Genomic DNA, 27,314 nt, shown 5'->3' with positions numbered 1-27,314 from the left:
TTTTAATTGACTTAGAAGGCGGTCGCAGGTTGGATCTCGGTCTAGCTTGAGTTTTCTGCTTTGTCCCTTGAAAGGGCCGAGTCTGCAGGGGTGAGGCAGAAGTTGAGGGCAGAGTCTGTATAGGGCATCTATTAAACTGAGTTTACAAATTTGTCATAGACTTCTGAAAGTCCAACATCTGAATGGTCAAAACCCCTTTCGAAGTAAAGGAGCACCAAAGCTCTCTCTTCTTTAAAACTCCCGAAGAAAAGAGGGAGGGCAGTTCCAAGGAACTGTCTCTGACTGCCCTGTCCATACAAGACAGAGCATAGCAAGTCAAAGGAGACATCTTTGGCAATCGCTGGAGGATCTTCTATCTTGGATCCAAGGCTCGGACAGTCCAGTCGAGAAAACTAAAGATCTGGAACACCTTAAAAATATTATTAATACGATGATCAAGTTCGGTGAGAAGAACATAACTTTTGGAGACGTAAAAGTTGTCCTTCTAAGAAGTCCGCTAACACAGAGATGTCCCCTAGGGGGAGGTAGAAACTTCCAAGGAGAGAGTTTCTCTAGCAGCAAAGAAATTTGACTTCATCTTAATTAAATTTCTGGGAGGAACAACAAAAAACTGCTTTGTCCTCCTCCCTACTAGAAGCTAATAACTCACCTACGAAAAAACTTCTTGGAAGACGAGAAAAGGACCAGCTTAGGCAGCCTAGAGGCTTCTGAAGTACGTTTCCTCATCGAAAGGGTGGAGGAAGGAGAGGACGGAACAGCAGGTGTGAAGTAGTCTGGGTATGACTCCAGAAGAAACACCAGTAAAGATGAGTAAGCTGTCGAAGGAGTAAACTCCTGTATGGTCTCTTCCTCCTCTTCTGATGAAATTGGAGGCAAGTCCATGTCCTTCAGTCCTGCAGCAGCAGAAGACTTCTTCATAAACTCATAATTCTCAAGAGTTGACATGTAACGAGGCCAAAGCAAACTCCTCTTGCATTGAAGAAGCCAGAGGGTGCTGGGTGCTCTGGTAGGGGCGCTGGGCTCTCTGCACCAAGCACTAGACGCTCAGCAGACTGAGCTGAACGAACAGTGGCAGAAGTTGGGTGGTAACTGCAGGCACTGGGCATTCAACTGAAGGAACACAGGGCACTTGGGAGCATGAGATCTGTCTGTTGGTGCCAAAGGTACTTAAGTCGTCAAGCGCTTGGCCAGCGGCACCTAGCGCTGAGCGTTCGAAAGCATACAAAGTCTGCAAGAAGGTGAGTGCAGTTACACACGACAGAAAAATGACATTTTTATAATAATATAAAGTTTCACTTATACTACCCGGTGGTTACATATAGCTGTCGTCTCCTGACGTCACAGCAGAATTTGAAATTCGTGGTAGCGCTAATGGTTTGACAGGTGATCCCTCTACTCCCGCCCTCTACCGGGTACCGGGAACCATTCCAACCATAAATCAGAAGTTTCATGCCTACCTGTCCATATGAGGGGAGGAGGGCGGGCTTCGTTATGTAACCACCGGGTAAGTATAAGTGAAACTTTATATTATTATAAAAATGTCATTTTCACTTATATAACTTACCCGGTGGTTACATATAGCTGATTGACACATTTAGGTGGTGGGACAATGGCAGCTAAAATAACAACTGTTGGAATTATCCGAAGATATAGGTTCCATACCTTTAAAGACCGCTGACTCAGTGGTTACTGCCTCTGTAGTCTGCTGGCCTTTATTGTACCGACAGGATATATGGATCCGTGCGTCGGACACAATAATAAGTACTTGCCGTTGAGGACGTGACCGTAACGGACAAGACTATAATGCCCCTGCTCAGGGCGCAGTACAAATCACACAAAATACAATGAAAAACGAGGGATCACCACAACCGTTTAAGAAATACACCAAACATTAAAAGACTGAAAGATACTCAAAAAACTCCCTGTATCTTCAGACAACCTTAAAATACAAAAAACATAATCAAGGAGAAAAGTTAGTGAGGATGGGATACATCCTTCTCTCCCTCACTCAATACTGTGTCAGTCACAATGAATGGCCCCAATGTACTGCAATTTTCATATGTGGTTTGCAAATCTGTCAGATAATGAGATGCGAAGACAGAATTGCTTCTCCAATATGTAGATTTAATAATGTCTTTCAAGACAGATTACGTCTAAAGGCCATAGACGTAGACACTGCTCTAATTTCATGAGCTTTGACTTTAAACACTTTGATATCTGAGTCCTGACATTGTCTGTGTGCCTCAGAAATCAAATTCCTTAAAAAGAAGGAGAGCGCATTTTTAGAAAGAGGACGAGAAGGATCTTCACTGAACACCACAGGTTATCACTCTTACCTCTTATACCTTTGGTCCTTTGCACATAATGTCTAAGTGCTCTCACTGGACAGAGAAGACATTCAGGCACATTAGGCCCCACTAACTCCGAAATGTTCTTTATAGAGAAAGAACGAGGCCAAGGACGTGAGGGATTTTCATTCTTAGCCAAAAACCCCAGCATTGATGAGCAAATGGCATTGCCCTTAGCGAATCCAACTCTCTTATCAATAGCATGCAGCTCACTGATTCTTCTAGCTGATGCTAAAGCACAAAGAAAAAGGGGGTCTTCCTGGTCAGATCTCTAAAAGAACTAGAGGAGATCTTTTTTGGTTCGAATCTATCTGACATCAGCCATTTGAGAACTACATCCAGGTTCCAAGCTACTGTTCTTGACTCCTTTGTCTTGGTCGTATCAAAGGAACGCATCAGGTCTGAGAGGTCTTGATTATTAGAAATGTCTAATCCTCGATGTCTGAACACAGAAGACAACATAGCTCTATAACCCCTAATCGTCTGGGTAGAAAGCTTCTTATTCTCACAAAGAAAAAGAAGGAAGTTAGCTAACTGAGCTATAGAGGTCTTAGAAGACGAAATTCCTTCTTCTTTGCACCAAGCTCTGAATTGGACCCACTTAGCTTGGTACACTCGATCAGAGGATTCTCTTCTGGGTCTAGCAATAGCCCTTGAAGCTCTCTTTGAAAATCCTCTCTTTCTGAGGAGATGCTCGACAGTCTGAAGGCGACTAGTCGAAGAGCGGACAAGTTGTGATGGAAGCTCAGAAAGTGGGGCTGTCTGAGTAGATCCTTCCTTAACGGTAACTCTCGGAAAGTCCGTCAACAGCAGTAGTAGATCCGGAAACCATTCCCTGGCCGGCCAAAAGGGGGCTATCAGAGTCATCCTGACGTTTCTGATGACCTCTGAAACTTTGCCAGAACTAATCTTAGCATTTTGAAAGGTGGAAAGGCATACAGATCCAGATTTGACCAGTCCAGAAGCATGGCATCCACTGTAAACAACGCCTCCTCGTGTGGGAACTGGGGAGCAATACAGTGGTAGACGAGCTGTCTTGTTTGTGGCGAAGAGATTCAACTGAGGACATCCCCAAATCCCCCAAAGCTTCTTGCATATTTGAGGATGTAACGTCCACTCTGTGGAGAGGACTTGTCCTCTCCTGCTGAGAATGTCCGCCTTTACATTCTTCGAGCCTTGAATAAATCTTGTGCTCAGACAACCTTGTTCTCTTTCGCCCCAAATGAGTAGGTCTCTCCGCCGCCTCGCACAGAGAGAGAGTGTGTCCCCCCGTTTTTAGATGTAAGAGAGAGCCGTGGTGTTGTCTGCTTGAACCAGCACTACTTTCCCTCTTACCTCTGTTCTTGAAGTGCATTAGAGCCAAATGAATCGCCTTCAACTCTTTTAGATTTATGTGCCAGCTTCTCTGATGAATCTGCCAAAGTCCCGACACTTCCTTTCTCCCCAGAGTAGCTCCCCACCCTTTGTCCGATGCGTCTGACAAAAGCGTAAGGTTGGGGCTCAACTGGCATAGAGACAAGCCTTCCTTCTGATTTCCACCAAAGTAGGTCCTGTTTGATTCCTTCTGAGATGGGGAACACGAAGGAGTCTGGGAACTTCTTCCTTTGCCACTTCTGCTTCAAGTAAAATTGAAGTGGTCTCATGTTGAGCCCTGCCCAGACTTACAAATTGCTCTATTGAAGCCAAGGTTCCTAAAAGGCTCATCCACTGATTCGCCGAGCAAGTTTGTCTGACGAGAAATTCGTCTATTTTGTTCAGGCAAGAGTCGATCCTTTGGAGAGACGGAAAAGCCTGAAAATAAACTATCTCCTGAGAAGGAGTGAGACATGACTTTTCCTTGTTTACTAACAAACCTAGGCTTTCCGTCATCCTTAAAGTCTTTTGTAGGTCCTCCACACACTTCTGTCTGGACCTTGCCCTGAGAAGCCAATCGTTTAGATACATGGATATTCGTGTCCCGTCTAGATGAAGCCACTTTGCTACTGACGACAGAACTCTGGTGAACACTTGTGGAGCTGTCGACAGGGCCGAAGCAGAGGGCCCTGAACTGATAAATGCGGCTCTGGAACACGAATCTCAGGAATCTTCTCGATTCCGAATGAATCGGAATATGAAAATAAGCGACCCGAAGGTCTATGGAAACCATCCAATCTCCAGGATGAAGCGCTGCTAATACCCGATTGGGTCGTTTCCATAGAAAACTTCGTCTTCAGGACAAAGACGTTCAGGGCACTGAAGTCCAACACCGGTCTCCAACCCCCCGTGGCCTTCTTTACCAGGAAAAGGCGATTGTAAAATCCTGGTTCCTGCGGAGAGTCCACTAACTCTATGGCCCTCTTTGCCAGTAAGGCAAGAACTTCTTGATGGAGGGCGGCAAATTTTTCGGAGTTCTACGAGTAGGCTGACAATTTCACAGGAAATTCTGTGAGAGGGGGGTGCTTGATGAACGGAATGGTGTATCCTTCCTTCAGGACCTGGACCGTCCAAGGGATCCGCTCCGAGATGAAACCAGGTCTGCCAGAAAAGGTGTAATCTGGCTCCTACTGCTGTGTGGAGGACTACGGGCCCTACTTCTTGATGGAGGAGAGGGGAGTGGTTTTAGAAGAGGCTCTACCTCTCCCCACAAAACCTGGAGAAAGATCGAACGGGAGCTCTCCCTCAAAATGGTTTAGGAGCTTCCGTGGAGGGAGCACTCCGAGAAGCAGAAAGAACCGGAGCTATCTTCCTGGGCTTCTTCATTGACTGTGATAAAAGATCCTGGGTCGCTTTCTGTGTTAAAGATTGAGCGATCTCGCTCACAATCTCTTGCGGAAAAAAGGTGTTTCTTGTCCAAAGGAGAGAAGAGCAAGGCAGACTTCTGGTTCGATGAAACCCCTTTCGACAAGAAGGAGCACCAAAGCTGTCTCTTCTTCAACACTCCAGAGGCGAAAATGGCAGCGAGCTCCGAAGCTCCATCACAGATGCCTTTATCGATACAATCCAGTACCGAGGCAAAATCCTTCAACTGCGCCTCCGAAAGTCCAAATGACTTGACTTTCCTGGACCAGCCACGCGAAGCAATGGCCCAATCCAGGAAGCTAACAACTTCGAAAACACGGAAACCACTCTTGCAAAGATGCTCCAGTTCATTTGTTGAAAAAAATACTCTTAGCAGTATTAAGGGCTGCTCTGCGGGCAAGAGTCCACGAGACTAGAAAAGTCTCCCTGAGCGGAGGCAGTCACACCCAGGGAGGGGAAAAAACTTCTCCAGTGTCATACCAGACACGGCTCCTTGACGAAAGTCTCGAAGGGGGAAGACAAAAAACATTTCTCCCCTGTTCCCTCTTCTCCAAAAGCCAAGCGTTAACTTTCTTGATAGCTTCTTAGCCGAAATCGAGAGGACGAGATGCGTGAACGAGGACAGGAGTCAGGCTTACTGTCCTTTTTCCACTGCGAACTAGGAGAAACTGGAACGGAAGGCGCAAAAGAATCTCCAAAGTTGTCAAACGAAGGATCGTAAAAGGAGTTTATACCCCGACAAATGCTTGTCTTTTTCTGTAAGTCCTTCTTCTTCCTCCAAATCCGAAGCTTCCTTCGACGAAACTGGCGAACATTCCATCGGAAGAGGAATCCTGTTCGGCGAAGTCACACCCTGATGCGTCCGAGGAGGGTGTGAGAAAGCAGAAGACGTCTGAGCCTGTACTGAGACAAATCCGGGCGGCTGAGCTGGCGCTGCGTTGGCGGCTGAGCTGGCGGCTGAGGTGGCGCTCGAGCGAGAGCCTGACGTGGCCCATAGACGGAGTCAGGAAAGGAGTCCGACCAGGCGCCTGAAGTGGCGTCTGAAGAGGAGTCACATGGAGAGTCTGAGCCTGAAGAGGCGACTGCAAATGAGCCTGCGAAGAGGACTGCACAGTAGTCTGCGGAAGATGTAAGGCGGTCGGGAGCGCATTCGGGGACGAAAGAGACTTGCCAAAAAGCTCCAAGATACTGCCTAACTTGGCATTCATCTGTTCAAACACCGAAGGTTGAGGATCCACCGACGTAGAAGGCGCGGGAGGTGTAGAAGGATGATCCACAAACACGTCTGGAGCCGCAGGAGTTATCGCTTGAGGAGGCTCTGGAGAAGGCTCCGAAGGAGTGTGCATGTTTCGGTTTCTCCACCCTTCTATGAGAGAAGGGTGATAAATCGAAACCGCCGGAGAAAAAGCTTCAGGCTCCTCCCAAAAACTACAAGAAGGTTCAGCAGCCGCCACCTTCTTGGGAACCGCAGCAGGCGAAACATCGCGCGACCTTTTCAGCGGTCTAGAAGTCTTATTACGCCAACCTCTATAAGAGGAAACATCTGAACTAGAGTCGCTTGACGAAAAAACACTTCCTCGCACACCTTTCCAATGGTGAGCGACAGCATCCTGGGATACGGCTTACAGGATTGCTTGAGGGGGCGGCGTGATCGGGAGCAGGTCCCCGCTCGCCTCCCTTCGGTTTTCGGCATGCCTCCTCCCAGGATCTGGGGAGTTTGACAGGGGCCTAGACCTAGAGAACGAACGGGCCGAACAACCACCTCCTCCACTACACTTGCACTAAGTAATTTATCACACTTAACTACCACTTCTTGCACTGTCTCACCCATTTTCTGCATAGTGGTGAGGAAAGAGACAAATTTCGAGTCCATATCGGCTTCGTAATACTGACATGGGATCAGGATCGGGAGATACAGATCGGAGGGCAGGAGCAACCACTACGGGGTTAATAGGAACAGGATTAACAGAATTCAGAGGAATATCCTGGCTACTCACTAACTTAGAAGAAGATCTCTGTGAAGCCTTTCTGATTCTATCTTTTTCTAACTTTCTCATATACTTTTCCCCCCCCCCCCCCCCCCCAGTGCCTTCCACTCCTGAGATGTTAGAGACTTACATTCTTCACACGTATTCTCAAAAGAACATTCACGTCCCCTACAACTAACACAAGTAGAATGAGGATCAAGTGAAGCTTTAAGAAGTCCAGTCTTACACCCACTACTAGACACCCTATACTGAACAGAGCCGGTGTCAGACATCGTGAAGAATTCAAAATAATTCCTAAAAAGGACAACAATATCAAACCAAAATAACTATAGCGCTAGCAAAAGATCAGTAAACTCAAGGTACATCACCAAAAGGAGACCAAGATGATCAAACCCAAATTCCAACCAGCAGAGGAACCGTGTTACCGGTTCCGACGGCAGGAAACTTCTGGTTTATGGTCGGAATGGTTCCCGGTACCCGGTAGAGGGCGGGAGTAGAGGGATCACCTGTCAAACCATTAGCGCTTCACCGCGAATTTCAAATTCTGCCGTGACGTCAGGAGACGACAGCTATATGTAACCACCGGGTAAGTTATATAAGTGAAATGGGCTTTTTGGGTGCTAGTGAGAGATGAGTGAGCACACAGGGCTTTCTCCTATCCAACCATGCGAAGGAAGGACTTGAAAACAACAAAAAGGGTGTGAGCTGACTTCTCTGAACTTCTTGCCTTTCGTCTGAGAGGGAGCCTTGGGTTCTGCATGTCTCTTGAGCGGTCTAGGACACATTGGGAAAATATATGGGCATTTTCCCTTGCCCGGACTAGATGAAGCAGAGTTGGAGGGCAACTGATGCACAAGAATGCCTTTCCAACGGCGCTTGGTCGTCTGAGGGCTAACAGACTTGACAGAGGGAGTGACTGCCCTTGGGCAAAATCCCACCAGCCTCCCTTGGGCAAATCCCACCAGCCTCCCTTGGGCTTTCAGTATGTCTTCTCATGCCAATGGGAGCGGGACAGGGACCTTTGCCTAGGTGCACTGGTGGGACAGACAGCCACCTCTTCAACACTCACAGCACTTGCACTTTTCACTGCACTTTTCACAGTTTTCCTCCATCAGAGATTTAATGGCGACCCCATTTCAATGAGGGTGGTCGAAAAAGACCCAAACTTACGAATGACTCATAAGAAAATTTGGTCAATCTCGTTCTGCAACCTTCTGAGAAAAAACGAATACCAGAAGAACTAGAATCTGACACGATTAAATGGGAAAATACAAAACCGACCACAATCTAAGCTGAAATAAGCAGGCCACAACAACAAAATTGAGTACTTCACTGAGTATCAGCGAACAACCATCCGAAATATAATGAAGCAGCAGCCCACAAAACTACCAACATTGGTCGGAAGCCGGCAGAGAACAAATTGAGCCTTCTGCTAGTTTGTTCCCTAAAGTTCCAAATAGTGGGTGGGTACTACACACTATCAATAGTAGCACAACAGCGCCAATTTTGAATTTTTAACTGACGTAGATCAGGAACCATAGCTATGTAATTACTGGCAAGTTACTTAAATAAAAGTGAATGGTTTGCATGCTTTTGTTTTTTCTTGTAAATTACAGTAGAATTATAACTGAAAAAGATATTTTAATCTGTTCTAGTTGCATGTTTTGCCCAAGTTTCTTTGGCCTTACTGTAGCTGTAAATTTTTATAAACATTAATGCCTTCAATTATTTCTTTTATTAATATTCCATTCTGAAATAAGGGGGAATGCATCCCCATGGATCTGATGTACATCAAATATGTCATTCTAAAATCATTAATGGCCAAAGCAATAATGTAAAACTGTGATCTGTATTTTGTATAAACAACATTCTCTAAATACTACACCATTATTTTATAGAAATTTGTTACTATGCATTAACATATACCTTTTAGCTAAAGTAAGAGCCTGCAGCATGTTGACAACCATCACAACGTCATTGACAGTTGGTGTAAAAGCTAGGAGTGTAGTGATAGCATCGCCTAAAAGGCTGCCAGCAACCAACCCTGCTGCAAGCTTTTCTGTAGCCTGTACTGGCAAATTACGAAGGAGTTCAAGTCTCTCAGCAAGGTCTAAACGTTCCCAGAGTTGAACTAACCCCTCTGTAGTGTTTGGGGGGTTATTCACATCCTGTAAAGAAAAAAATATTTATTTTCCTACTTATTTTCCTACTCTTTCCCTGAGCATCATTATTATACTACTGTTTTTCCTCCTAATGTATCATTAATAATTCCATAAAATAAACAATATGACACCTATAAGAAATTTTCACATAAGAGAAAAATATAACAACTGAAATGAAAGTGAAAATTCTGATTTATACCCTGTGAACTAACCCAAGTAATACATTCAACAGGAGTAAAAACATACATGAGTGCACAATACAATCTTTGCAGAACACGCATCATGAACAGATGAGAAATTAGAGGTTATGCTGAGGGCAGAATAACTTTTCAGGAAGTCATTTGATGATGAAAGTACCAAAAGTGTGAGGGCAAGTGACTGACATTATAGTATCCTAGAGATTTTGTTTTAATATTTTTGTTATTCTCTTCTGAGACGTACATCTTGATACAGTTACCCTTCTTGTGATTCAGGAGCTGCTGCAACTTACAGACTTTTATGAAACTCTTTAAAAATGGAACTTTTGTTTTGGTGCTTAATTCTTTCTCTTCATTTTATATTTGTGTAACTGAAACAACTTCTCTGCAAGACTGAATCAGAGAAAATTGCTGGAAGAAAGATGGACTGGTATCTGGAAGTATGCATCCTTCAAGTCTACTGTCAGCATTAAATCCTTGTCCCTGACTGCTGCTAGAACTGTCCTTGGAGCCTCCATTTTGAATTTGGTCTTCCTGACAAAAAGAAATCAAAGTTGACAGATCTGTAACTGCCCTCCAATCACCATTGGCCTTGGAGACAAGGAAAGTGCAGCTGTAAAATCCACTTGACAGGCTCTTTTCTCCGATCATTTTTCCTCATCTTACCTTTTAACAGAATAAGGAATTTCTGAGACCCAGGAGTGTCAGAATGGTGAGGTAAAGGTTGTTCCACAAGGGGTGAAGTGAAGTTGAATGGGATCAGACAGCCCACCCTGAGGACATCCACTACCATTGCTCTGCCCCGAATCTCTGCCACACCTCCCAATGATTAGACAGGTATCTCCCCCTAGTGCGACTGAGTGGGGAGAGGCACCCACTCTATCATCTTGCACTCCTTCCTCTGCCCCTAATACCCCTTCCTATACTGGCTCGATTGTGAAAGGACTGCTGTGGTAACTGTGGTAATATCTTTCTTGGAGGTCTCGCCATCTTAGGGGGAGGGTTAGGCCTCACTAACTCTCTTCTGTGATGTTTGTAGAGTGTGTCTCATTTCAACAGGGACGATTTCCAGATGACTTACTTACTGCATGTTGAACCAATCTGTCACTGGTATCTATTTTCTATCAATTGCTGTTTCTAGTACGTATGTCTTTTGGTGAAAGAAATTGACTCTAATACATACCCATTCTGAGAGTTAAGCAAGAGTCTACACCTACAGAACGGCTTAACTTGCCAATGGCTGCATCCCTTCTCATCAAAATCTGCGAAGCTAAAGTACTTAGCCATATTATTCAACAGGACTGACATAAAAAAAAAAAAAAAAAAAAAAAAAAAAAAAAAAAACTCAATCCAACCTCCATGGTAGTCATGTCACTCTTGCAGCTCAAAGAAGAGTCATTTACCAAACTCTAGGAAGGACACCCATCAGTCATTACACGTTGAGATATATGAGCATCTGGCAACTTGCGAGGAGACAACCAGCAGGTAAGTCAGCACTCAGAGTCACAAGCACAAACGATAAACTCACATGAAATTGGGGTCAAGTTAGAAATCTCACTAGCCCATCAGGAAAGGAGGTATTATATCATATCACATATCTCCAAGAACTTCAACACTGCTCCTTTTCATCAACTTACAAAAAGTAAGGAAAGTAAACTTTTACAGCTCCCTCACCTTAGATGTTTACAAGCAAACCTCAAGAGCAGAGAAATATCCTGGAGAACAGACCTCAGTGGAGCTGACAGATAAAATACTAGAGTACCATAGAACCTATTACAATATAGACAAAGGGCTTAAAATAATTATGGTGACATACAAAATATGCTAGGGTTAAATTACTAATTCCAAGAAAAGAGAAAGATGGAAAGGTGACATTTCAACTGTGGTAAAAGCATACTTTCTGTTCTTCCACACTTTCTTCCAAAAAGTGTGGAAGTGAAAAGGAAGGGTTCTAAAAAGAAGAAACCTTGGGCATACGTGTAAGCTCGATTGCCTTAAACCTTGCCTTGATATATTCTACAAAAAGGTCTAGGTATAGCCTGTGGGAGGGGCCAAAGCCAATACTAATGTATAATCTCAAATCCTGACAAACACTGACAAAGTCGTGGTATAACTCCATACATCTATTGCTCAATGAACAACAAAGTCTTTGGAATCAGCATGGTGGTTGATTTGAGGTTGTGGCTCCAGAGCAGTTTCGAAATTACTTTCACCTCAATGGCATTTTATTGCAGGAAGAACAGGCCATTTGCTGGACTTTACCCTGACTATATTCACTGCTTATATGTATTTATCACTTGTTACTCCTACTCTTTCCTTTGATCATAAATATATGTATTGCTAAGGATAATTTTTTGGATGCGCTTCCAGAGGGAATACTTTGCTTTTTTTTTTATGCTTTACATTTCTTTAGGCATGTTTACAAAAATATATGTAAACACATATCTAATGTTTACAGCAAAAAAAGATTAAATTAAAATTATCACTTCCCTCAAGCTGTTTTTCTCACAGCACACACAAAGTGTGCATGGGAGAGGTATAAGAGAGTCTGAACCTCTCCAAGGACAAATGCTCAACAGCCAAAGAAACCACCTGTACAAGCGTAACAGACATAATATAAAAAAAAAGAAAAAGAAAAAAAAAACATTTAAATGTATTGTATTTTGAGTTAAGAGCAGCCATGTGGAATTTAAATACCCAAAGGTATTTAAATGTATGGGTAAGCAAATACTAAAATATCCAGATACAAGGGGCATTCAGTAAATAAATGCAGCATCATTTTTTCTCGGCCAATTTTCGTTCAAAAAATTATAAATTTTGTGTATGACATCCTTAACCTTTCCCGTGTCCTATCATGTATTTTCATTATTTCCTAAAGATGTATGTAGCATAATCAGCTATGAAAAGGAGGGTGTGACTTGGTACGTTCCAAACAGAGTATAAATAGAATTCCTCTTGGCTGGAAAAAAAACTCGCAAATATTCATAGGTGCTTGCAGAATGTCTACAGAGATCTGGCGGTAGAGAGAAGAAGACTGTGAATCATTGGGCAAAGTGTCTATCATCAGAAGAAGAAAGACCAGGAAATCTGTCTGAGCTCCTGCGCTCTGGCCAGCCGCACATAGGTGTGATGTTTGCAATGGGAGAACATGCGGAGGAACTCAGCAGGCACACAACTTTGAATACATCAAGTTGTGGACAATTGTGTTGGCACCACTGATAGAGATGTTAAGTTGAGCAGCGGCTTGTTTGATTGTGATTCCACGATCACCTCAAACAACAGTGTTTACATGTTCCACCATTGCAGGCATCACAGGTGTGTGCGGCAGCCAGGGTATGGGAGAAACAGACAGATTTCCTTGTCCTGATGATGATGACAGACACTTCAACCAAAGATTCACAGTGCTTTTATCCACTGCCAGGTCTCTGTAGATTCTACAAGCACATATGAATATCTATGTTTCTTTTTCAGTAGAGAGGAATTCTATCATTAATCTTTGTTTGGAACTTACCTCAGTTACAGATCCCCTTTTTATAGCCGATTATGCTGCACCTGTCTTTAGGAAATTAATGAAAATACAGGCGGTCCCGGGTTATGACGGTCTCGGCTTACGATGTTCCGAGGTTACGACGCTTTTCAATTATATTCATCAGAAATTATTTCCAGGGTTACGACGCATGTTCCACGGTTACGATGCCTACAACACTCATCTGGCAGATGAAATATGACACCAAAAATGCAAAATAATCAATATTTAAAGTTTTTTTATGAAAAATGCAATAAGAATGCAGTTTACATAGTTTTCAATGCACCCAAAGCATTAAAAGTAAGGTTTCCTTAGGATTTTTGACGATGTTCCGGCTTACGACGCGTCTCAAGAATGGAACCCCCGTCATAACCCGGGGACTGCCTGTATAGGAGATGATGCAGGAATGGTTAAGGATGTTGCAAAAATTTTTTTTGTTTTTTTTGAAAAAAAATTGGCTAAGAAAAAAATTATGTTGTATTACTTACTCAACACCCCTCATAGATGCCATCCCTATGCTATGGGATAATTTTCTGCTTTTAAAAACTTTGGATGATATACGAGTATGCATGCAAACATAAGATTTTGGGTCCACTAAGGCCTCAAATTGTCACCTATGCTGTTCTGGAGGATTTTCTCCTATCCAGAGTCTTAGGGGATAATATACCAACATTCTCCTGGATTTGAGATAAGTGGAAATCAAGAAGGAACATCCTCGTCTGCTGGCATGACTTCTTTCTCTGGTAAACAGCTCTCTAAGAAAGTCACTGAACTAACACGAGGCAGTCTCATGATTGGAAATGTAAAACAATTGGTCACAAGCCTAGCCTTTTCTACCTTAGATATTTTGAAATTTAACCTAATTCTTTAGTTAAAGGACATAAGGAACTAAATGTCCTGCATCTCAGCTTGAATCATAAGAGAGAAGAAGGAAGAGTTCAGAGAGAAGGATCAGGGGATGTAGAAAGGACAAGAGGATCAGGAATATACAAATGTGCAGGATTGTTCATGAGTCCTCACAGGAAACACTTCCTTACTATCAACAGTTTCCTGTTCCATATCAGGACAAAAATCTTGAACAACGTTTCCTGCCCCTGTCTACTTCTCTCCTATTCTTGTCTTTAATATACACTTTCACAACATTAACAGGACAATTCCTACACTCAGAATAGTGATTTTCCAAGATACAATACTTCAGATATACTTTGGACACTGTGCTGATCATAACTTAGTCAATGAGAAACAGTTTCCACAGTGATCATTTCTGCAAAATCAAGCTTTAAGAACTGCATTACTATACAATAAAGACAGCCTACACAAAACAGATAGAATATACCAATTTCCCAGTGTAGTACAAAGAAAACAACAAATGTTTCCCAACAGCCAGAGTGCATGGCCAGTGATATGAACACAACAGCCACAGAAAATTTACTATGGAACACAAAACATAGTTCACTTTAGCTTTATTTACCAGAGGAATGGTAAACCAAGTACAATATAGCCCCTCTATTTTTATCTTCCTTTTTTCTCAAATGCCAAGCAAGTCTCCTGATCAACATATATATGAATGTTATTTAAGATCCATAGAAAATAAATCCGATTATGATTCAGGTCTCTGGGTTAAAACTTCACAAATCATAGAAGACCTCCATGGAACTTAATTTAGAATGGCTTCTACTTCCCTGGAATATATTACATTAGAATAAAGTTATGTTCCTCTCCTCTGCCCACTGTAGGATCTCTGTCATCAAGCTATACATTTAAAAGAGATGCAACTTTTGTTATGTAAAATAACCTACTGTTTTTCACTACAAGTATTGTACAGAAGATACATCACTGCACTTCACAGTAAAGGCCACCACTAACGGTACACCTGTGCAGGCATAACTTCACCACTGACAATACATGTTTTTTTTACTCAGTTCTCTGTAGCAGCCTTGGCGGTAACATGACAGTGGCAATACTGGCTTGCTGATAGCAAGAAAAAATGCCTTAAACAGATGCTTAATAAAGGAGTGGCTGTTATTCATTTTTGACATATGACATTAATAATGAATGTACATAGCCTTTCTTTATTTGTTCCATAAGTAATTATTTTCCTTTGTAAACCGACTTGCAAATATGGTTTATAACTATGAATAAACATACATGGGCAGAATACCATCCTTAACAGCTGCAGAATCAATTTAAAATAATGCAGCTTTTTCAATCTCTTATAATGTCCCTATGGATTTCACTTACCAAAGAAAAGGCATATTCTTGCATATTTCACTGAAATCTTTGCAACATCCAAGAATGATGGTGTCAATTTGAGCTTTCATTATACAATTATTTTTGCTGTGGAAACATTGCAAAAATGACAGATAGTATACATTAATCTGACAACACCTTAGGTTTATTGACAAAATAACTCTGATACATTATTAATTTAGGTATAAAATCTTTTTACAATCAATAACATTCAGCACTTTCTGTTTCTGACTGCAACATACTCCAACCAACAATGGGAAGAGAACTGGGCAAAAAATGGTGGCCTCCACACACAAACATTCAGGCTCACCTGTGCAGATTCTCCACATCAACATTCAGGTGTGCCTGCAAATGTTCTGTGCAGGCACACTGCATATATACCAGAACGTTAGTGGAGCCGTGGGTCTGATGCATTCTGGCTGCAATTTAAAAAAACAAAACCTAATGGTAACATATATTTTTGTGTATAAGACAACCTTTAGATAAGACGAGGTAAAAAAATTATGGCAAATTTTCATGAATTTATCTAATATCTGTAGTATAAGCCGACTGCTAAATTATACAAAACAAACTGTGTATTGGCTATGTAAATTAAAGTTTACTCCTGGTGTTTTTGTTAGTTTTCACGAGTAAGGTTGGATGGACAAGAGTGGCATGAAATTATGTATTGATAATATTTCGGAACAGCATGGGCAGGTGGCATACATAACAAAGTTATTGGTTTGAGATACGTTTCATAGCCACGTAATGGCGAATACTAAAAACCTGTTATCACGAACCAATACTGATATGTATTGCAGTTATTCCTGGTGGTTTGACAGCTATACTGCAGCCACTTGATGTCAGTTTAAACAAGTCATTTGAAGATGATGTGAGAGAGCAATGGAATGACTGGATGACGAATGAAGAAAAATCTTTTACAAAAGGTGGAGCTATAAGTGCGGTGTCACTTTATGTTCTCTGCGATTCTGTTATAAAACAGCATGGGGAAAAGTTAAGGTATAAGTGTCATAAAATCACTTACAAAATGTGGAATTTCTAATGCCATGGATGGTACCGAAGATAATCTTCTATACGGTAAGGATGGCGAAGCCAAATTCGACTCACCGGAACCAGACTAGGCATCCCTATAATGATGGCAAGTGATGAATCTTGTGATATGTATGAGAAACTTTTCAAAAACAGTGTGATGATTGTCAGGAATTTGATGGGTTTCAGATATATACATGTGGCAGGTTTGATGTTTTATTAATATTGATAATCTTGATAGAAAAAGTTTTATAATGTCCTAGGTTTTAAATGGAACTTTACTGTAAAATGATATTGTTATTATACAATAAAGTTTGTTTATACATACCTGGCAGATATATACTTAGCTATTTGACTCCGTCCGTCCGACAGAAATTCGAATTCGCGCACACGCTACCTGTAGGTAAGGTGATCTACATTACCTGCCGCTGGGTGGCAGGACTAGGAACCATTCCCATGTTCTATCATATTTTTTCTATACCGCCTGTCTCCTGAGGGGAGGTAGGGTGGGTATAATTTTGTATATATCTGCCAGGTAAGTATGTATAAAACTTTATTGTATAATAACAATATCATTTTTATACATTTAACTTACCTGTCAGATATATACTTAGCTGATTCACACCATTGGAGGTGGGACAGAGACAGCTAAATACAGAATCAAACAGGAATCACAACTATCGTTGTAGGTAATAAATAAATAAAACCTTGGTTCCTACCTGTTTTAGACTGAAGACTTCATGAATACAATCCAGGAGTCTAGTCAGTCTCAAGAGCCTCAGCGAGATATTGATCTATGGCTAAGAGTTCTTGTGGTTCTGCCAAAGGGGTCTTACCCGCTTACTTGGTAGATCCTGGAAGGACTACGTCAATGGGTGCTTATCCACTTACTTGACAAGACCTATACAAGGAGCACAACATCGATCCCGATCACCTCAACCTATCCATGTTAGTTCTTTAAGATTGCAAGAAGTTATCCCCTAACCTCTTGCAAACAACCACAAACTCGAATCACAAACATTTCGTACAGTAAAGTACAAAAATAAAAAAAAAATAAAAAAAATAAAAAAATGTTTGTACAATCTAGCCAGTAAGATGTCTCTTGATTCCCCCAACTGGATCCAAACTAGGACTGTCCGGTGCGCCACCGAGCATACTAATCAGCAGAAAAAACCAACAACTCGTCTCACAAGGTAGATCTATGTACTATCAAAAATTAGAAACAAATACAAATTTTTTAAGGATCGTTATGTGCTCCCAGCCCCAGCACTGTATCGGCTGAACAACAAAAGGACCCAGAAGAGAAACACTTTTCATATGTTACTTTAACGTCCTTGAGATAGTGCGATGCGAACACTGAATTACACCTCCAGTAAGTCGCATCCACAATGTCTTTTAAAGACATGTTCTTCTGAAATGCTAATGAAGTGGCTACCGCTCTAACCTCATGAGCCTCACTCGGAGAGTCCTGAAAGAGTCTTCAGTGCAGTCATTATGAGCATCCGAAATAATAATTTCCTCACAAAAAATGCTAATGCATTTTTGACATGGGTCTACTAGGATCCCGAACTGCACACCACAGGATTTGTTTACATCTTTTAGTTCATTCTTCTTCTTTAAATAGAACTTCAAAGCTCTAAACCGGACTAAAGATCTTTCAAATTCCTCTCCTACTAGATTTGAAAGTCCTTTAACTTCAAAACTCTTTGCCAGGGGTTTTTGAAAGGGTTCTTCCCGTTTTCTTGGCCAGCAACAGAAAAGTCTGGAAAGACAAATTGCCGCATCACTCTTAAATCCTACTCGAGAATCTAGAGCGTGTATTTCACTAATTCTCTTCGCAGTCGCTAACGACAACAAGAAAATACATTTTCTCTGTTAGATCTCTAAACGACGCGTTGAGAGGAGGTTCAAATCTACTAGATGATAGAAATCTCAAAACTACATCTAGGTTCCAGTTAGGAGTGCGAGGAGAAAAGGTTTTAGAGGTTTCAAAAGATCTAATAAGATCGTGGAGGTCTTTATCTTCTGCAATTCTCAAACGTCTGTTTCGAAATACGGCAGAAAGCATACTTCGATAACCTTTAATGGTAGAAACTGATAATTTTGATTCTTCCCTAAGGAAAATCAAGAAATCAGCTATGTTGGTCACAGAGGTATCGGAAGAGGACAGTTTTATTCTTCTTACACCATCTTCTAAAAACATCCCATTTTGATTGGTAGACCCGAATAGTTGAAGATCTCCGGGCTCTAGCAATTGCTTTGAAGCTTTGCTTGAAAAGCCTCTCGCTCTGACAAGTCTTTCGATAGTCGAAAGGCAGATCGAGCGAGAGCGGGGAGGTTTTGATGTACCTTCTCGAAATGGGTTGTTTGAGAGATCTCTCCTGTGTGGAAGAGATCTTGGGAAGTCCACTGTCCATTCCTGTACCTCTGTGAACCAATCTTGAGACGGCCAAAAGGGAGCGATGGAGTGTTAATCTCGTTCCCTCTTGATGCCGCAAATTTTTCTTAACACCACTCCTAACATTTTGAAGGGGGGAAAGGTGTAGGCATCTAGGCCTGACCAGTCCAGCAGCATGGCGTCCACCGCTATCGCTCTCGGGTCTTCCACTAAGGAGCAAAAGTTCTCTATCCTTCTGGATAGGTAGGTGGCGAATAGGTCTATATGTGGACTGCCCCACAGGGACCACAGAGCTTGACACACCTGAATGTGAAGGTTCCATTCTGTGGGGAGAACTTGGTTTAACCTGCTTAGCCTGTCTGCTCTGATGTTCTTCTCTCCTTTCACGAATCTTGTGAGAAGAGTCACTTTCTTTTCTTTTGTCCAATACAACAGCTCTTTTGTTATATGGAACAGAAAGAGAGTGAGTTCCCCTTGTTTCTTGATATAGGCCAACGCTGTGGTGTTGTCCGAGTTGACCTGTACCACTTGACCTAACACCTCTGTCTCAAGCTTTAAAGCTAGAAGAACGGCATAAAGTTCTTTGGAGTTTATATGCCAGTCTAGCTGATCCTTCCTCCATTGGCCTGATACTTCTTTTGTCCCTGAGTCGCTCCCCCATCCCTTCTCTGAAGCGTCTGAGAACAAGATTAGGTTTGGGTTCCGAACTTCTAGAGACAAAGCCCTCGTTCGTTTTCTAAAGTGGGAATAAAATCCACCACTTCAGATGATTCTTTACTTCCAGAGGAATACTGAAAGTGTCTGAAAGTTGCCCGTTCTTCCAACTCCAAATTCTTCTTAGGAAGAATTGAAGAGGGCGTAGGTGGGGTCTTCCTAGCGAAATGAACTGTTCTAGTGAGGAAAGGGTTCCCAGAAGACTTAACCACTCCCTCACCGAACTCCGTTCTTTCTCTAGGAAGCTCGAGATTTTCTGTAATCCCCGAGCAATCCTTTCCTGGGACGGAAAAGCCCGAAAACCCCGAGAATCCATCCGAATCCCAAATAGACAAGTTCTGACTGGGGATCATCTGAGATTTCTCGAGGTTCACGAGTAATCCTAACGTCTTTGCTAGGTTCAAAGTAGACTGTAGGTCCTCCAAACACAGTTTCTCTGACTTGGCCCGGATTAGCCAATCGTCGAGATACATTGAGATGTTTATCCCTTCTAAATGAAGCCATTTGGCCACGTTCCGCATCAGATACGTGAATACCTGAGACCGCGGTCGATAGGCCGAAGCACAAGGCCCTGAACTGGAAGATTTGTCCTTGTACAACAAATCTTAGATATTTTCTTGACGATGGGTGAATCGGAACATGAAAGTAAGCATCCTGAAGGTCCAGGGATACCATCCAATCTCCCACTGACGTAGGAAGACAGAACTGAAGCTGAAGTCTCCACGGAGAACTTCTTTTTCTCCACGTACCTGTTCAGGACGCTTACATCTAGGACGGGTCTCCATCCCCCCGAAGCCTTTGGAACCAAGAAAAGGCGGTTGTAAAACCCCCCCGGGGAGAATGGATCCTGCACTAGCTCTATTGCATTCTTGTCCCTCATCGACACCACCGTCTGAAGGAGAGTCTCGTTGTCAGTCCAGGGTCCTTGTAACTCGTCGACAAATCCTTCGGAGATGGTTGCCAAAGGAGGTCTGTCTACGAAAGGGGAAATGGACCTGTAACCCTTCTGTAGGACAGACAGAGTCCAGGGATCTGCTTCTCTTACGGACCAGGCATCCAGAAAGTATTGAAGTCTGGCCCCTACCTGTGCTTGGAGGACATGGCTGCTATTTGCTCTTTTTAAAAGAGCGGAAGGAAGACCTCCCTCGCTTGTCGAAGGGTTTTCTCTCGAAGTTGATCGAGTTGAGGGGGCTCCACGAAAGGGCACCAATGGAGTACGAGCACCCCTTCTACTGAGTCGTAACAGCAGGTCTAATTTTCTTTGTAGATTGTACAAAGAAAGGTCCCTGAGGTTAGCCTTCCTTTTTCCAACCAAGGTATCCGAAAACATCCTTCACTAAAGATAGAACGGAAAACAGATGTTCTGACAGAGGTGCGAATAATAGAGCGGACCTCTGAGAAGGAGAGACTCCTTTCGTCAGAAAGGAACTGTAAAGAGATCTTTTCTTTAACATTCCAGATCCAAAAAGACCGCCAACTCAACAGAACCATCTTGCACAGCCTTATCCATGCAAGATAGGACACTGTGCAAAGTTTCTGGATCAAGAAAATCTGGCTCACTCGTCTTCTTAGCCAGCACCCCAAGAGACCAATCCAAGAAGTTGAACACCTCTAAGACGTGAAAAATTCCCTTAAGGTGCTGATCTAATTCCGACATACTCCAGGACGCTTTGCTGAATTGAGAGACTGTCTTCTCACAGACTCTACAAGACTCGAGAAATCTCGATCTGCAGACGAGGGGAGCATCAATCCCATCGCCTCTTACGTCTTATACCAAAATGCCCTTTTCCCCGTTCAGCTTGGAGGTGGAGAGCAATAAACAGTTCTCAAGTTTCCTTTTAGATAAAAGCCACGAATCTAAAGACTGGATGCTTTCTTCATTGAGATCGCCGGTTTCATCCTTAAGAAGCCGAGGATTTCAGGGTTTTTGTGCTCGAAAACAGAGATCTCGGCGAAGGAGGAGCTGCAGGACTAAGAGAATCCCCAAACTCCTCAAGAAGTAACGAGGCTAAAACTTTATAATTGGAAAGTCCCTCGTTAGTTGAAACTTCTTCCTCAGAAATCTCTTCCAGTTCCAGGTTAGAAGGAGATCGCTCTTTCCTGAACGATTCTCTATCAAGAGAAGCCGCTCTAGGAGAAATGTTTCTAGTAGGTGAAAGGACTACGAACAATACCGTCCCCACAACTAGTAGAGGGCTCACGTCTAGAAGAAGCCTCGCGTCTGGGAGGCTCACGCTTCTGGCTGGCGTCTTGCGACTTGCAGCGTCCTCGCGTTTACCTGGCGCCTCTCTCCTGGGAGGCGTCACGCCTCTGGTTGACATCACGCGCCTTGGAGCGTCCTCGCGCTTGCCTCGCGCCTCTCTCCTGAGAGGCGTCACGCTTCTAGTTGACGTCTCGCGCCTCGAAGCGTCCCTGGCGCTTGCCTAGCGCCTCGCTCCTGGGAGGTGTCATGCTTTCTGGCTGGACGTCACCCGCTTTGGAGCGTCCTCGCGCTGCCTGGCGACCTCTCCTGAGAGGCGTCACGCTTCTTGTTGACGTATCGCGCGTAGCGTCCTGGCGCTTGCCTGGGCCTCGCTCCTGGGAGGCGTCCTGCTTCTGGTTGCGCACGCGCCTATCTCGAAGCTCGCGTCCTTCTTTCTTGGTTCGCCTCGATGCACACTGGCGTCTCGCGTCTGGTTGACGTCTCGCGCTTGAATGCTCGCACGCGCCTGACTGGCGACTCGCGTCTGGAAAGCGCTTCGCGTCTGGCTGCGCTTCAAGCTTGGCTGGCGCTTCAAGCTTGGCTGACGCTTTGCGTCTAGAAAACTCGACGCTCTTGTCTGGCGTCTCGCGCCTGAAAGGCTCTACGCGTTTCCCGTTGGCGTCTTGCTTTGTTTTACAGGAGAACGGATCCTGCTCGGCCTATGCAAGGCTGATGAATCCGATTCCAAATCGGAGGATGACAAATTTCTATGGCGAGTCTGAACCCTCGATAGCCTAGACTTCTTAATAGGCAGGAAATCGTCTTTCCTTCTGGAGGTCTTTGACAGAACTCCCACAAGAGAAGTGATGGAATCCTGCATATTGCGAAGGATTCTTTTAGTCTCTTCATTATTGTCTACCCTCGGTTGTTTAATTACTGAATGGTCCTCCTCTTGAAAACGCTCAGGACTTGAAGTAATCCTGGGTTCATCCAAACGTCTTTTCAGGGGGCGAGAAAGATCCGCCGATCTCCAACCTCTTTTAGGTGAAGAATTCTCCGAGGAGGAGAAACACTCACGCAGAACGCTTTTTCTGTAGCGTTCTCTGGCATTCTGTGGCGATACAGAAAATGCCGAAGTGGGACGGTCTGACTGTTTGGGGATCCTCCACAACCTCCTTAACGGCTTTTGACATTCCTTCTCCTCTGGGCTTGGGAGCTTGGAAAGAGGTCTAGGCCTGGGAGCGTTGTGGAGACAATCAACGCCCCCTCCACTGCACTGGGGACACTTAAATCACTATCCACAGCACTATAATCACACTGCTTACCTTCAATGGCCGCCATTTTGGTTTCCATTTTCCGAATGGGCGGGTTTAAGATTCGCAATCTCAGATGCCGAATCTGTGGGTTCTAATAAAGGGAGCAGGTACATTAGATGGGGCAGTAAAGGAGAAGAGGGTATAATATTACTGATAACCCCGCTAGATACAGAACTAGACAAAAGTTTTTTTGGAAGAAGACCTCCTCCCTGTCTCTTTCCAACTTCTTCAAATATGAAGTTAGAGATTTCCATTCTTCCGCACTCAAATCCTTGCATCATTACAAGTATTACCAAAAGAACATTCATACATCCTGCATTTCTTGCAAATAGTATGAGGATCAAGCGATGCCTTCGGCATCCTAACTTTACAACCCACATTCACACACATTCTCACCACACTTCCAGAATCAGACATCATGTTGAACAATCCAAATCAATTCCAAAACAGTCCACAATCGCGTATGCAGTACAATCAATGCAAATACGTCACCGAGAAGTCCAAAAACGAAGAATCAATTGCGATGCAAAATACGAATCCAGCCGGAGATACCCACAACGATGTTGCCAGTATGGCCGACAGAAAAAATATGATAGAACATGGAATGGTTCCTAGTCCTGCCACCCAGCGGCAGGTAAGTAGATCACCTGACCTACAGGTAGTGTGTGCGCGAAATTCGAATTTCTGTCGGACGACGGAGTCAAATAGCTAAGTAATATATCTGACAGGTAAGTTAAATGTATAAAAATGAATTTTATTGAAAAAATAAACGGTTGTATGTAATCCAAAATTGTATTTACCCAACCAAAATGACCGTAAATGTTTTAATGAAGAAAAAATTAATATTATATCCTTAATGTTATTACTATTGTTATTACTACCATAATTATGCTATCATTAAAATTTCTGAAAGGCTACCACCAAAAGATAAAGGTTGCTGTGAGTACAACCATAACTCAATGTTTACATTTTCTCAGCTGGGCTCACACAGATGAAAGTTAAATTCATTGATATGGAATTATTGCTCAAATAGGTTATTATTATGAAAATATGCCAATAATATATGAGGTACAATTGGTTTTATTACCTTTATTATCAGTTTATTTAAAAATTTAAATCTTTTCATGTATGTCAGTGGTTATTGCACGAGGCTAGCCAACATAAACATCACTCAGAATGAGGGTTTGAATTTAAGAATGGTAAGATAACTCCCAATTTTTAAGGGTGAATTTTAAGGATGTAAGGCGGTCATCTTATAACACTGAAATGCACAGTACTTCAAGTACTAGTATTCCAGAATAACCTAAGAAAACTAATACTCACAGATCCATTAATTTAAAAACATGCTCATCTTGGTAAAATCTTTTGAACACTCATTAAATTGTGAAGTTACCAAAATGTCTGAAACTTACATATTGTACATCAGTTGGGTACACAGAATTCTCAGTATCCTGAGGGGACGATTTGCTACTTTTCTTCGTTGCTGTTGATGCTAACGAATTCCAATTGAAGGTCTTACTTTACTTTTATCACTTCGATCAACTGGTTTTAAGTGGGAACCTGAACCAAAAAAATAAATTCAATGCAAAATTCACTGACTTCTATGTATGATTCTTGATTACACCTCAGTCATTAAATTCTTTTCTCCAAAAAAAGTGAAATAAAAGAAGATTCAAATGATTCATATAAAAATTTTACATAATCAGTTTCAATACAGTAGGGTCTGGGTTTATGCACACTCAACCTCCGTCATTTCATGATTACATCTCACAATCTTTGATAAATTTATTTTAAAAAATTATTTTGTCATTTGAATGTAAATTCAAACTTCATGCACACTAGTTTGCGCATGGAATGGGCGAATAGTATCGTCTATTGGCAGAATATGGGGAAGATGGTGTTGATCACTTGCTTGCTATATGCCATCTTAAATTGTGTTTCACTTGTGCTCTCTCATTTGTGTTGCTCTTTTGGGAACTTTTCTTATTGCATTAAAGCAGACTCTTCTGGTGGCAGTGCTACAAAAAAAAAAGAAAAAGCCATCTCCGTGGAAATGAAAGCTGACACAATAAAACGATCTGAAAATGGAGAACACTCTCTAACATCAGCCACTCTCTGGGGTTCAGTTGTACAACTGTGTGACAGTCATTATAGATAAAACATGCATACTTGAACATGTGAAAGGATCTGCTCCTATGAAATCAACTGTGATTTACAAAGCAGTGTAATGGTCTCATTACTGAGATAGAATGATTATTAGTGCTTTGGGTAGAGGACCAGCATAAATGGCATAACCCAGTTAGCCTAATGTTGATTCAGGAGAAGGCTAAAGTATGTTTGACCTTGAAAAGAGAAAAAGGGGAAGGTAATTTGAGGCTCAAGACCACAATACTGCCAGGTGCACTAAAGTTGCCAGAGGGGTCATGGATTCCCAGCAGTGTTACATGGAGATTTGGGAAGAGAAGAGGAAGGTATCCTTACAGTTTAACTTGGAACACTTTTTTTTTTTTCTTTTTTTTTTTTTTTTAAAGAAGGTATACAGTGGTCCCCCCCGTATTCGCGGGGGATGCGTACCAGACCCCCCCGTGAATAGTTAGAATCCGCGAATGTTTGGAACCCTATGAAAATGCTAAAAAACAGCCTACTTTGTTAGTTAAAACTCAAGAAAAACCCACTAAAAAATTTTCATACTTGGTTTTTTTGGTAATAGTTTTTATCACAAAAAGTGCATTTTATGATGAAATTCATCAAAAAAACCAGGAATTTGTGGATATTTATCATAGAAAGATACCGCGAATGCGCGAATTTTCCGCGATTAATGCAGGGAAACGTTCCCCAGAGAAATCCGCGAATGTGTGAGTCCGCGAATCTGGAGAACGCGAATACTGGGGGGTCCACTGTAGAGGCTTGCAAGAGATCCAGTACCTTATACCTCACATGTCACTCCACTCAGCTGCTCCCAATGGTATCTCCAGCACCCTCAGCAAGTTCTGCAGAACTAGGCTCACCTGCCCAGTATCTCTCAGCACAATTTGAATTAAGGATAACTAACCAACAAAAGCTAAATCCAATTGTAATATTTTCCATCTGAAAAGCTATTAATTCAAAAATGCCTCACACAGCATGGCACATAGTAAGAAGTCTACCATAAAGGAATGTTATTATTATTACAAAGAATCTAACTAGACTCTCAATGGGATTAACCTAAAGTAATTATATTATATATGGACCAAACCTCAGAGAGGAGAAATATTCCACAGGTAAACTGAGCAGAGAAGAATGTGAATGTCTAAGTTAAACACAAGAAAGCAAAGCAGATTTGTTCACCAGCAAGTAGTTGGTCAACATGTGTTTGACCAAGATGGCAGTTTTCCTCAGGGAAATTATATCAACAGACACTGGCTTACAGAGTGGTACTTGGAAGCTAATGGGAGAAGCTAAGAGGAACTCCAGAAGCCAATGAAGAAGCCTAGGGGAGGTATCCAGACCTAAGGACAACAAGACAGTCAAACAGAAGCAGACTGACAAGATTTAAGGTAGGTGTGTATGTCAAAGCCAGGACACTTGACCAAGATTACACGACTATCATTATTTTATGTCTTACAAACCATGACAGCAAAAAAAATGAGTGGTTATTAAGTGTTCAGACTAAAGGGACATTCAAGCAAAAACATCCAGTGCTACAGTTGTGGAAAAAATGAGGGAGGTGATTGCTACCATGATTTGTAAGGACATCAACATAGCCCAGTTGGAAGACTACACCGAAATAGGTAAACTGAAGCTGGCAAATACAGCTGAACTACTGATTGTGTTAGGAATATACAGATCCAAGGAGCACAGAAGAGGCACTGTAATCTACCAGTTAGTCCAAGTTTTTATATAGGCAAAAAGATGGTAACTAGATTATGAGGTAAAGTTCTAAAAGGGAAGTTGTACATGGAAATTTGGCAAAAGAAGACCAAGCAACCAATAAAGAAATGGATTTGTGCACTCAGCAATAGGAGTATCCATAGATATTCTGTTGCAAAGATTTATGTAAAAACATTGTACTATGAGAGAGAGCTGCATGCTTTATGCCTAGATGACTATATTTATGACCATATTCTTAGTAAGGATCCAGTATAAAGGACTGTGATGACATGATTAAAGCTGAGCCTGAGATTGTTGAGAAAGTTGTAAGGAGGACAACTAAGCCAAAGGGATGAGCCAGAGGAAAATGATGCAGGGATGGACTTTTGGAAACTGGTTAATACCATTCACCCACTGAGAGAATTGATGTCATCCAGACCACTTGGGTAGTAAATCTTCTTAGGCAAGTCCACCTATAGGAAGAGGATTGAACTAAAGAAGCTCAGCAGAAGTATCCCAGTGTAGCCAAGCAGTGGGTGAAGAGGCAAAACTGATGCAAAATAGAGGACCAAGGGAG

At 42.5% G+C, this 27,314-nt stretch overlaps 1 protein-coding gene across 1 annotated transcript in view; it reads right to left on the bottom strand.

Annotated features, from left to right (window-relative positions):
* Nucleotides 1-27,314, bottom strand: part of LOC135207228 (coiled-coil domain-containing protein 103-like) — a 132,000-nt gene that overhangs the window by 6,716 nt on the left and 97,970 nt on the right. Inside the window, 3 exon segments of the mRNA XM_064238857.1 lie at nucleotides 9,041-9,282; nucleotides 24,301-24,395; nucleotides 24,398-24,448. Coding sequence (XP_064094927.1) covers nucleotides 9,041-9,282; nucleotides 24,301-24,395; nucleotides 24,398-24,448 — 388 coding nt within the window.

The sequence above is a fragment of the Macrobrachium nipponense genome, chromosome 32 (assembly GCF_015104395.2).
Source record: "Macrobrachium nipponense isolate FS-2020 chromosome 32, ASM1510439v2, whole genome shotgun sequence".
NCBI classification, from domain to species: domain Eukaryota; kingdom Metazoa; phylum Arthropoda; class Malacostraca; order Decapoda; family Palaemonidae; genus Macrobrachium; species Macrobrachium nipponense.
This window is presented reverse-complemented; position numbering and strand designations above follow the sequence as displayed.